This window comes from Sorex araneus, chromosome 1 (assembly GCF_027595985.1).
Source record: "Sorex araneus isolate mSorAra2 chromosome 1, mSorAra2.pri, whole genome shotgun sequence".
In the NCBI taxonomy this organism is placed as follows: Eukaryota; Metazoa; Chordata; class Mammalia; order Eulipotyphla; family Soricidae; genus Sorex; species Sorex araneus.
The window spans coordinates 225,471,074-225,483,817 of record NC_073302.1 but is presented as its reverse complement, the minus strand read 5'-3'; the positions used below and the strand labels follow the sequence as shown (position 1 = coordinate 225,483,817).

General features: G+C 40.6%; 1 protein-coding gene across 2 annotated transcripts in view; it reads right to left on the bottom strand.

The window, feature by feature from the left end:
* SPATA13 (spermatogenesis associated 13) overlaps positions 1-12,744 on the bottom strand; it is a 329,725-nt gene that overhangs the window by 295,945 nt on the left and 21,036 nt on the right. For both annotated transcript variants that reach the window (XM_055136723.1, XM_055136734.1), the window contains exon 2: positions 9,111-9,146. In XM_055136723.1, the coding sequence (XP_054992698.1) occupies positions 9,111-9,146 (36 nt within the window). The remainder of the gene's footprint in view (positions 1-9,110; positions 9,147-12,744) is intronic.

Genomic DNA, 12,744 nt, shown 5'->3' with positions numbered 1-12,744 from the left:
AGGGGTGAAGGACATACACAAAAACTCTGTACTGAGTCACAAATTTCTTTTGAATCCAAAGTTGCTCAAAAATAAAACAAAACAAAAACCAACTTAACAATATAAATTAGGGATGCTCAATTAAATTTAAATTTTATGTAACAACATACTTACACTATAATATTATTCACTGTTTACCTAAAACTCAAATTTAATAGCATCCTGCCTTTCTTTCTATGGTAACCCTACTTTCCAAAACTCCAATGATTATTTATCAGCTTTAACATGGATTTGGGTCTTAAATTTCCCTAGTCTATTTTTAACGTAATCAAAATATTTATAGAAATAGATGCAAATATGTATTTTCCCTGTGTACCTGGTAAAAAAGCAGACAAAACTTTCTTTCAATAAAAATGGACCTTTAATCCGGTCCTCAATGAATTCCACAAAAATTCAATATAAGCTTATAATAAAAATGTAACAAAAGAGCCATAAGCACAAGATAATAAACTAGATTAACCAAGATATTAGATATTATAGTTATCAGACAGAGAAAAAGAAGTGCTTACATATTTAAAGAAATAGCAATTAAAACCATAAACTGTAGCACTGTAGCACTGTCATCCCGTTGTTCATCGATTTGCTCGAGCGGGCACCAGTAATGTCTCCACTGTGAGACTTGTTACTGTTTTTTGGCATATCAAATACACCACAGGTAGCTTGCCAGGCTCTGCCGTGCAAACCATAAACAATATTTTTTAATGAATTTAAAGAGTGTAAATAACATGCCTATAAAATAAATTACTGAAATGAAAAACCCATGGTATATTATACATGATTTAATAAAGAACTAATAATCCTGTGGCCCAAATCCAGCACAAAGAAAGTAATAGAAAATATGAAAGAAAGTTTAATAATACTAAAAATTAGAAAGAACAAAAACCATTCCATTGAAATTCAATATAGTGGAATTCCATAAAGTGAATACAGGATTAAAAAAAATCAGAATTTTCTAAAACTGATAGTAGTTATCAATCCTCAAAGTTAAACATAAAAAAATGCCCAGAAGAATCACTTTTTTAAAAAATCCACTCCTAGACCTGTTACCGAAAAGCTGAGAAGTGCCAAAGACAAAGAAAAGATTTAAAAGCAGTCAATTTTTAAAAAGAGGATGGGGGCAGAGCAGTAGAACAGAGGGTAGGGCCTTTGCCCTGCACGCTGCTGACCAGGGTTCGATCCCTGGCATCCCATATGGTCCCTCAAAAGCACCATTAGGAGTAATTCCTGAGTCCACAGCCAGAAGTAATCCCTGAGCATTGCCGGGTATGACTTAAAGAGGCAATACATATATGTGTGTGTGTGTGTGTATGTATATGTATGTGTATATATATATATGTATATATATATAGTTATATCTAACTAAACACTCAGCTAACTAGCTAACTCCACAGCTGTAACCTGGGACAGGAGAGAATGATATCTCCAGTGTAAGAGAAATATAACTATCAATCTGGAACTAGATATACAACAAAAATATCCTTCAAGAATGATGGTCATCAGATCAAAATGGATTAAAGACCTCAACATCAGACCACAAACCATAAGGTACATTGAAGACAAAGTCAGCAAAACCTTCCACGATATTGAAGATAAAGGTATCTTCAAAGATGACACGGAACTAAGCAATCTAGTAGAAACAGAGATCAACAAATGGGACTACATTAAACTAAAAAGCTTCTGCACCACAAAAGATACAGTGACCAGAATACAAAGACAGTCTACAGAATGGGAAAGGATATTTACACAATACCCATCAGATAAGGTGTTGATATCAATGGTATATAAAGCACTGGCTGAACTCTACAAGAAGAACACACCCAACCCCATCAAAAAATGGGGTGAAGAAATGAACAGAAACTTTCCCAAGGAAGAGATACGAATGGCCAAAAGGCACATAAAAAAGTGCTCTGCATCACTAATCATCAGAGAGATGCAGATCAAAACAACCATGAGATACCACCTCACACCACAGAGACTAGCACACATCCAAAAGAACAAAAGCAACCACTGTTGGAGAGGATGTGGGGAGAAAGGGACCCTTCTACACTGCTGGTGGGAATGCCGACTAGTTCAGCCCTTTTGGAAAACAATATGGACGATTCTCAAAAAACTAGAGGTTGAGCTCCCATTTGACCCAGTAATACCACTGCTGGGAATATATCCCAGAGGAGCAAAAAAGTATAGTGGAAGTGACATCTGCACTTATATGTTCATTGCAGCACTGTTTACAATAGCCAGAATCTGGAAAAAACCCGAGTGCCCTAGAACAGATGACTGGTTGAAGAAACTTTGGTACATCTATACAATGGAATACTATGCAGCTGTTAGAAAAAATGAGGTCATGAAGTTTGCATATAAGTGTATCAGCATGGAAAGTATCATGCTAAGTGAAATGAGTCAGAAAGAGAGAGACAGACATAGAAAGATTGCACTCATCTGTGGAATATAGAATAATAGACTAGGAGTCTAACACCCAAGAATAGTAGAAATAAGTACTAGGAGGTTGACTCCATGGCTTGGAGGCTGGTCTCTCATTCTGGGCAACTCAGAGAAGGGAACACCAAGTAACATGTGGTCGGAGGTCATGCGGGGGAGGGGTGACTCGTGCCGAATGTAGACTAGAGACTGAACAGAATGCCCACTCAACACCTTTATTGCAAACCACAACACCTAATCAGAGAGAGAGAACAAAAGGGAATACCGTGCCATAGTGGCAGTTTGGGGTGGGGGGAGACGGGACTGGGGAGGGTGGGAGGGACGCTGGGTTTACTGGTGGTGGAGAATGGGCACTGGTGAAGGGATGGGTTCTCGAACTTTGTATGGAGGAAACATGAGCACAAAAATGTATAAATCTGTAACTGTACCCTCACGGTGATTCACTAATTAAAAATAAAAAAAAGAATGATGGTCAAATTTAGATATTTACAGATAAATAGATGCATTCAGACAAATGATTCTGAAGGATTTTAATAAAAGACCTTCATTAAAACACTTTTAGAGGAATTTACTACCAGAGGAAAAAAACCTACCTGCCTATGAAAAAGAATAAGCTAAGAAAGAGATCACTCTAGGTCAGGAAGATGCTCAAGGCTGGAGCACATACCTGGCACAGAGGAACCCAGAGGCCAATCCCTGCACTGCATAGCCCCCAAACCTCACAGGATTAAGGTCCTCAGGCACTGCTGAGGTACCCCTGGAGGTCCCCACTACTGGTAGGCTCCAGTAGCTTCTCTGTGCTGGTCCAGCTACTGAATGGTCTGGTCTGTGGGGAGGGGAGCAGGGGCGGAGGGAGGGCTGTTGTAAATACATGAATAGACCTAAGCAAATATTAGCAGTATAAGACAATAATAATTATCATCTAACTGGTCAGAATAAAAACAAAATAAAACAAAATGTATTATCCACAAAAGCACAGATTCAACCATAAATCAGATCTTGCAACTTTGACCACAATAGAGTTAATTCATATCAGTAAAAATTAAATCACTTTGAAAATGACTTGAAAAAATTCTTTCATATGTCTAGAAACTAGAGACAGCTAACACTTCAAGGATCAGAGGGAAAATGTGTTAGGAATTCGAAAACGAAACTGAATTTGTTTATTTGCATTGTGAATACTCTCTCCACTCCCTTCCTTTCCTCTCATTACCCGGTTGTGGTGAGGAGCAGAGGTCACACCAGTCCATCCATGTGGCTCCCCTGGGCCACCTCTAGGCAGTGGCAATGCTGCACGCCACTGTGCCACTCACCAAGGTTGGGGCTCTTCCAGCTGGCATCTGTACATGTGCTAGCCAGGGGTCGCACTCTGACTCAGATGCACCAGGTACAGTTATGGGGCTGCTGTGGTGCTTTGCACTGCTCAGCCCTAGCATCTGCACCCCTTTCTGTGCTTTCCACATGCTCCTGGCTATACAGGACCAGAAGTACCAGGGACTGCAGGCTGCAGAGCTGCCAGGATTAACACAGTGACTCAGTACATGCTACCAATGACTCGTGCCTGAGTACAGCCCAAACAGAACTTGCAGTGCCGGCCTCTACATGTGGAACAGGGGAACTGACAGCATCGTGCTTAGGGCAAATGGGACACCAGGGACTTGAGCTGTTGTCATACACTTACAAGGCAGGTGTCCTAAGGCATTGTGTGAGTCCTCCAGGTCTAGAGACATGATTTTTATCCAAAATGCTTTTCATCAGGGTGTATAATGCTCTATAGGTCACCCGTTTGAGAAGAAAAAAAGGGGAGAGCACATGTGCAGTATTTTCTGTGTCTTCACTGGAATCTTACCCATTACCTCTGTTTATTCTACAACAGTCCTTTTCGACTAATTATTTCCTCTATTTTAAGATGTGACACACAGGAACTGAGAACTCACCTGACTAAGTTCACAGAGGTGATAAAGAAGCTAACTTCTTATATAGAAAAAAGTACCACAAATACTAATAAATCAAGCTTTAACTTAGCTTAAATGATACCTAATCTGTTTATTTGCCTCTAAACTGAACCCAGGAGAAAGCAACTGGGTTCACCAAGAATATATAGAAGAAAGGCAATAATAAAGATGGAAGGAACATTAATAAAATAGATAAAAAAAGGTACAACTGAGACTTATAGAATCAAAAGTTGCTAGTTTGAACATATTAACAAAATTAATAAACCCCCTAGCAAGCCTAATCGAGAATAAAAAAATAAAATAAAAAATATCAGAAAGGAAAAGGAATATGACAGTGGCATAACCCAGACCAAAAAGATAAATATATGCTATAATCAATGATGAAGAAATAATACAAGGATAAGGCCCTTGCCTTATAGGCAGTGGACTCGGTTTGGTTCCTGGTACCACATATGATCCCCTGAACCCTCCCAGGTGTGATCTCTGACAAAGAGCAAAGAGTAAGCCTTGAGCACAGCCAGGTGGACCTCAGAAACAAAACAAAAAATATATACCATAATCAATTTTGGCTTACATATTTTAAAGCACATTTTCTAGAAAAAAATAGTCAAAAGTGTACTTATGAAGAAACATTACCTACAGTGGTAAAAAAAATAAGTAAACAAATTAGTCATTCAAAATTTTCCTGCAAAAGAAAGAGTAGTTATGCAACCAGTTTCTATACATAGTATATATACAATTTCAAGGAGTATTAAAAGACGAAATAACTCCCTGTTACCCAAATTATATCAGAGAAGAGAAAAAGAACAGCAACTAATATTGAAACAAGACCTAGAAGACAAGAATGCAGTTCTCACTGATTTCATCCCTCTCCAAGAAAAAAGGGTATTTAAGCATAACTTGATACAGTCATTTTGGGAAAGCTTATTTTTAAAGTCAAACATACAATTACACCATGATCTAACAACCCCTACGTATATGTCCTGAAGAAATCCATGCATAGATCATGGGAGATGTGCACAGGATATTCAGGGACATGTGTCTGCAGTAGTAAAGACTGGATAGTTCAAATGTTTATCCACAAGATAATACACATACGTATACATTTGGGGATAAAGTGCAGGAAACATTTATGAGAGGCGGAGAGAAATAACATGAATACCCTCTTCCCTCAATCACCAGTCTGATTAATAAAAAGTAATTAGGAGAGGGGCTGGAGCGAGAGCACAGCGGGTAGGGTGTTTGCCTTGCATGTGGCCAACCCAGGTTCGATTCCCAGCATCCCATATGGTCCCCCGAGCACCGCCAGGAGTAATTCCTGAGTGCAGAGCCAAAAGTAACCCCTGAGCATTGCTGGGTGTGACCCAAAAAGCAAAAAAAAAAAAAAAGTAATTAGGAGAATGCGCAGAGTATATTACTTCAATTTTTAACTAAGCAAAATTCAAATTAATATATTGCTTAGGGAAGTGTGGTAAAACAATAAAAAGTGAAAGGATTTAAAACGACATTCAGAATAGTGACCACCATTTGAGAAAAGATTTGGGTAGCAATCATGGAGGAAATGAGTTGTTCATCAAAAGATACTTAGTGCTAAGCTATAAAACAATTTATAAAACAAAACACTAAAATCATTAAAAGAACTTACCGTGCGATACATACTAAATACTAAATATGAAGCATAGAAAGTATTTGAGACATTACTGTGTAAATACCAGAAAATACTTAAATCCATCTCCTTCTTTACTGAGAATTGCTTTTGTTTCAGCTACAAAAATGTTTTGTCTTTTTAATTAATTAATTTTGAGTATCGGGTCACACCTAGTGGTACTCAAGACTTACTCCTGGCTCTGTGCTCAGGGATGACTTGAAGAGGCTCAAGATTGAACCTGATCGTTAGCAAGCAAGGCAAGCACCCTACCCACTGTACTATCTCTCTAGCCCTTTATTTAGACATTTTTAAAGAAGCCACAAGTACTCTAATAAGTTCTTATTCCTATCTTATTTAGTGCAAGAAAATCATAGAACTACTAACCATTTCAATAAGAACACCACTTTAAGCCCCCTGATTTTTGGATTTGGGAATGGGAGAGGCCTGATCACACTTGGTGTTCAGGGCCTACTCCTGGCTGTGTTCAGCGATCAAACTCGAGTCAGCTACATGTAAGACATGAGCCTTGACGTCTGCATTCTCTCTCCAACCCTCACCTCTTCTTGGAAAATGTTAAGTGCTTTATCAGGTTCGAAATATTGTAATTAATCTTGGGACCAAGGAGATAGTGCAAGGCTGCAGAGTTTGCCTTGCATGAGACCCACCCTGGGTCAATCCCTGGTACAACATATGGTGCCCTGAGACCTGCCAGAAGTGATCCCTGAGCACTGCCAGGTGTGACACACATACTCCCACACACAGTACTTCCTAAGAACTATACCTCATATGTGCTCATTTGGGGCATGGTGCCTAATAAGCAGAGAACACGACGGCCCTTTATCTACATTTAAATTCACTGATCAAACTGCTACTAGAATGTTCTCTGAACAGGAGCCTGAGTCTCTCAGAGCTGACAGGGTATTCTTTCTCCTCAGCTTCTGCCAGCTCTGGCCAAGGATACACATGGTCACAATTTGATTCTGAAAGCACTCAGAGACAGATTTTCCTGCATCCCTGCACCCATAGTGCAGGCTGAACCCCCGTTTCTGCTTCATCTTCTCACAATTCCCGTGTAGAAACCAACATTTCAGCAAAACCCTGGACTCTCTGGGGTTCTCCAGACTTCCCAGAGTCAGTTTCTCTATTTGTCACAGTTCTTGTTCATTCTCAGGTGGCACTTCTTCCATCCTGCCTTCCCCAGTCTCCCAGTCTCTCTCTTGCTCCCTTTCTCACTGTCTCTCTCTCTCTTTCTCTCACCCTTCCCCCTTCCTCCATTTCTCCTCTCTCTCTGTGTCTCTCTCTCCCTCTCCCCCTTCCACCTCCCCTTCCCTTTGTTATGTCCAGAGCTCATTCAATGGGAACTCATTGACTGGAAGAGGACCCGGGATGATGTTTAGCAATGTGGGGTGATACCTGTCTTTTGAAACTCTAAAATAGTTTTTTTCTTTCTATGGCTTGTAAATATTCTGTTCTATTTTAATGCAAATCTGCCTACAGGCATGCATGTTCATGAGATATTGGAATTATGTATCTCTACATCACCTTCTAGATATTAAGTGCCTTGTAAAGAAGTACAGAAAATTATTCACTGAATTTAATTGCAATGTCTCTTAATTATTATTTTAATAGAAATAAAATCTATGCTACTGCATGGTACATATTTTTTACGTTACATTTTTTATTTGTTTGATTTAGGACATACCCAGCGGTGCACAGGGGTTATTCCTGGCTCTGTGTTAAGGATTAACCCCTGGCAGTGCTCAGGGGACTACATGTGGTGCTGGGAATAGAACCGGAGTCAGCAGCTGCAAGACAAGAGCCTTAATCCCTGCTCTGTCTCTCTGGTACATCACATTACATTTTATAAACAAGAATATCTGAACATTTTATTAAGTTTGAAGTTTCAATGTGTTTGGTTTGAGATTCAATACCTCCCTCTTGTGGCTTCTGAGAGAAACCAGTCAAGTCAGAATTATTTATTTTTTAGAATTCAAATTTGAAGTGATTCTTAATCAATTTTAGTCTTGAAGAAACTGACCAATTACAACTAAATGACAAATGTAATTTTGCATAAAGTCAACTTTTATCCCAAGAATAAATTTATCAGTGGCTTAACATTTATTCAATGGCTCAAATGACAAGACATTTTCTTTAAAGTCATTCATTTGCTTTGATCAAAGTTTTTGTACACTGTTTTTATTTTCAGCCGAATTATAAATCAAACTTTTAACTTTCTCAGGGCACAAGAGGGACAAAATGGAGGGACACATGGAAGACAAAGCCCTAGATTTCTGTTTTCACTATAATCTGGAACAACATCAACTGCAGATAAATGAAAAGTGCAAGCCTTCTAATTATGAAGTCAAACATCCATTTCAAATGGAAGCATTTTACACAAGGGACTAAGTATAATTCCGAACACAAAGCCTCGAGTACAGCCCTCACTGAGATCCAAGTCCCCATGGACTCTGAGGAAGCTTTGTGCCAACAAGGAAGAGTGTCTGGGAAAGGCTGAGTTCTGGCCATTGGGTTCCTTGTGCTCAGGATGGTTGCTTGCAGAGCAGAGCACATCAGTGATGCGTGTGCCAACTGGCTGGAGACAAGGGGCTTCCATTGGCCCACCTCTGCAGAATGCACATCAGAACCTCGAAAGCTCTGCTATCCTCACTGACTCCAAGAAATGCCATGAAATCTAAACCAGCGTTTGTTAAGCCAACCCCACTTGGAAAAGCACGTCTAAGAGAAGGGACTGTTCTCTACATATAGAAAGTATTTTTCTTCTTCCTCCTGTTGCATAAAATCTCTAAGCTACCTATGATTACAACAATTTCCAAACATCATGATTTTTGAAAATCATTTCTAAAGGAATTTTCTCCAATAGTTGTATTATTAGTATTTTTACACAAAGTCTAATCTCAAAGAAACACTACAGAGCATTGCTTATGGAAGAAATGATGCTGTAACTTCTACACAAGAGTAAGCAAGAAAAGATATTGTTCAGTAAATTTTCTCCCATTTCCCATCATTCTTACCAGGTTTGGAGCACTGGCAACTCGTACAGATGGATTCTGAAAAGGAAGAGAAGGGTTCTTAGTGCAAAGAGAATGGATTCCTCTAAGTTAGCATGAAGATCACAGAGGTCTGATCTGAAAACACACAGGGGGACAAGTTAATGAACATCGTTGGAAGTGACCCATGGATATGAAGTCCACTGACCCACAGACACCAGGCCCACTTACACGTGCTTTTCCTTTCTTCATGGTTCTTCATTTGCCGATCAATTGCCACCAGAGATCAGAGGTGGGTGCTCTGAATCTGGGAGTGTGGAACGCTTATGCAAAGTCACTTACAACTGCAAGTTAAAGGAGGAATCTATGGCTCCAGGGGACACCACCACTATGTTTGCTCAAGGCGCTCATGGCTGGCCTGCATGGACAAATGACCTACCCAGGCAGAACTCAGCCCTCCTCACCTGTCACCTGCCTGAGGTCAGGCAGTGCACAAATTGGACAGATTCGCTGTGCCTGAGAACTAGCTAGAGAGGTTTTCAGGGCAAAAACAAAAAGTGGGTGGTGGTAGGGAACCAACAGAACGTCAGGGTTAGATTCATCTTTCAATGTGTTTTTTGTTGTTCTTTAGTTTGGTTTGGGGACCACACCTGTCAATGCTCAGAGGTTACTCCTGACTCTGCACTTAGGAATTACTCCTGGCGGTGCTCAGGGGATCATATGGGTCGCTGGGGATTGAACCCAGGTCGGCGGTGAGCAAGGCATGTGCCTTACCCACTATATACTATTGCTCTGATCCCACAATATGGTTTTTGTTTTTGGCTTTGGCTTTTGGGGCCAGACCCGGCGATGCTCAGGGGTTACTCCTGGCTTTGCACTCAGGAATTACTCCTGGTGGTGCTTGGGGGACCATATAGGATGCTGGGAATCGAACCCAGGTCAACCGTGTGCAAGGCAAATGCCCTACCTGCTGTACTATCACTCCAGTCCCCCACAATATGTTTTTGAATGAAAAATAGTGTTAGAGAAAGGAGACCGTGGAAGGCTCACTAGGTAAATGAAAAAGTAGTTAAAAGTGAAATAAAAAGTGTGAGGGTAAGTGGAACTGAAGTCTCAAGATCTCCCATAGGGGTTCTCAGGATGGGCAGGAGGCAGGGGACTGTCCCACACTGTGTCCTGGGTACAGGGAAGGAGAGAGGGTGACAAGCTGCACTGGGACAGACAGGCAGGGAGAAGGAAGTGAGTGCTCAAGGAGAGGAAGCACGGCATCCCACTCAGTGTTCCCGCAAACCAGGTGACTGAGAGTCAATTTCCCAGCCACAGAACGGGATCCTACCTCGCCCTGCTCCCTAGGACTATAGTGATGACTCGAGACACTAGTGTGCTTCAGGGACTTAAATTGGCATTTCACATCATACATCATACATCATGCCGAATACATCATTATATAGCTGTCGCTAAATATATGTAGCAAATTTAGCTCTTAGCTATAGTAGTAAAAGCAGCAGCAAAAGTAGCAGTGGGAGGAGGGGGAGGAGCATTACAGTAATAGTCCTGTGGTAATAATAGTGAAATTAGAGTGTCATCAGAATACCAGTGAGAGTAGAAGGGAGAGTGTGGCGGCAGCAGCAGTAATTCTAATGGCCTGCCAGGTCTCTATCCCACTAGAAGCCCCTCAAATTCCCGAGTTCACTGAGATCCATTCTGGCCTTCTTTTGTTCCTTGATGTATTCATTTTTTTGTCACCTCATTTCATACACCACCATATATGAAAAGGGAACAGGCTGGGTATACAGTTTTGTTATGAAGTTACCTAAAACTCTTCTTAGAAATACCATTTGTAGGTTTTTTTCCTATTCCATCCACAACCTAGGAAAAGCCGAATGTTATGAGTGTTATGCCATGCTCAAGCATACTACAGAGACCCTACATGCTTACCTGAGAATGAATGAATGAATTCATACCCCTCCTAAAGACTCAAGGCAACAGGTCATGATTATACACAGAGAAGGGGGAGAAAGTCACATGGGGCAAGAGCTCCTAGTGAATTCTGATATTTAAAATTTCTTTTATTTGATTTTGTTTTTTTCCGGTAACACCTGGTGATGCTCAGGGGTACTTTAAGCATCACCTGGCTCTGCACTCATGAATTTATTTCTGGTGATGCTGGAGGCTCCACATAGGATGCCTGGGTTCGATAATCCAGGATGGCGGCATGCAAAGCAAGTGCTTTACCATCTCTCTGGCCTCATGAATGCTGATATTTAAATTCACTCTCTATATCTTCTCATAAACTTTATTCTATCCTCTCATAAACTTTATTCTGTCCACTATCCATCTCTTACTTGACAAAGAATTTATGGATTACATGATTACAAACTTGCTGCACTTTTTTGAGGTGTGTGGTTGATACTGAAAATGGAAGGAACTCGCATATATATGAATTGGAAGATGAATCTGCGTTCAGTAACTGAGCAGGGGAACAGGTGGTAATTATGTGAGGAGTATGCTATTTTAGAAGGCCAACTCTAAAGGTCAAGGGAGGGAACGTCTTTATTAAGGCAGGGAAATGCCAGCTATGCTGCGTGCCGGAAAAGGAATCTCCACTTCTATTGACACACATGCCTGGGCTGCTTCTTGTGTCTCAGACCTACCTTTGCTGGTATGTTGGCAAATCAGGAAGAATGTGCATTTCTTAGGAAACTCCCTTCTAAAATTTGTGACACTTTAAATCCTTTCACTTGAAACTTAAATAGTTGTTTTACCAGTGATTATCTGAAACACATTTATTGAATTAAAATTGTGCCTATTTCCGGGCCTCATTCTGTCCCCGTCCTGAGTGAGCAAACACATTAATTCACATTAATTCATTTCTTCACCGAAGAGAAAGCTTTATATAATCACATTTTCTACCTATGAGTCCATATTCTCTGAAGTATCTTTAACATCACAGCAGAGCCTGGCAAGCTACCCGTGGCGTACTCGATATGCCAAAAACAGTTAACAATGACAGTCCTCATTCCCCTGACTCTGAAAGAGCCCCAATATGCCATCAGGCTACACTAGCACACGACAGGGACAAATGGAGATGTTACTGGCACCTGCTTGAGCAAATCGATGAACAACGGGATGACAGTGATACAATGATATAGTGATCTTTAACATTCTTGTTTTCAGAATCATGCATAGAAGATTTCTTCTTATACCAGGGGAGGTTCTCTTCTTTCTATTCTCTTTTTTGTTTGTTTGTTTTTGCTCCTGAGCATCCCAGCGATGCTCAGGAATTACTCCTGGCTTTGCACTCAGGAATTACGCCTGGCAGTGCTTGGGGGACCATATGGGATGCCGGGAATCGAACCCGGGTCAGCCGCGTGCAAGGCAAATGCCCTACCCGCTGTGCTATCGCTCCGGCCCCTTCTTTCTATTCTCTTAAACAAAATATTTTTCTGAAAAATATGTATCGCATTTATTCTCGATCTGCATAAACCCTATCTCTTTCCTTAAAATACCAAGTTCTTCTGAGATTGGTGTTAGAACCCCATAGGTCTAAAACTCAACGAGCAATAATTTTGTAAGTCACAGTTCTTTAGTTAAACTAAAATGAAAATTTTAAAAACCTGCATCCTTGCCCTGCTCATTCTCATGCTCATTGCTGAGC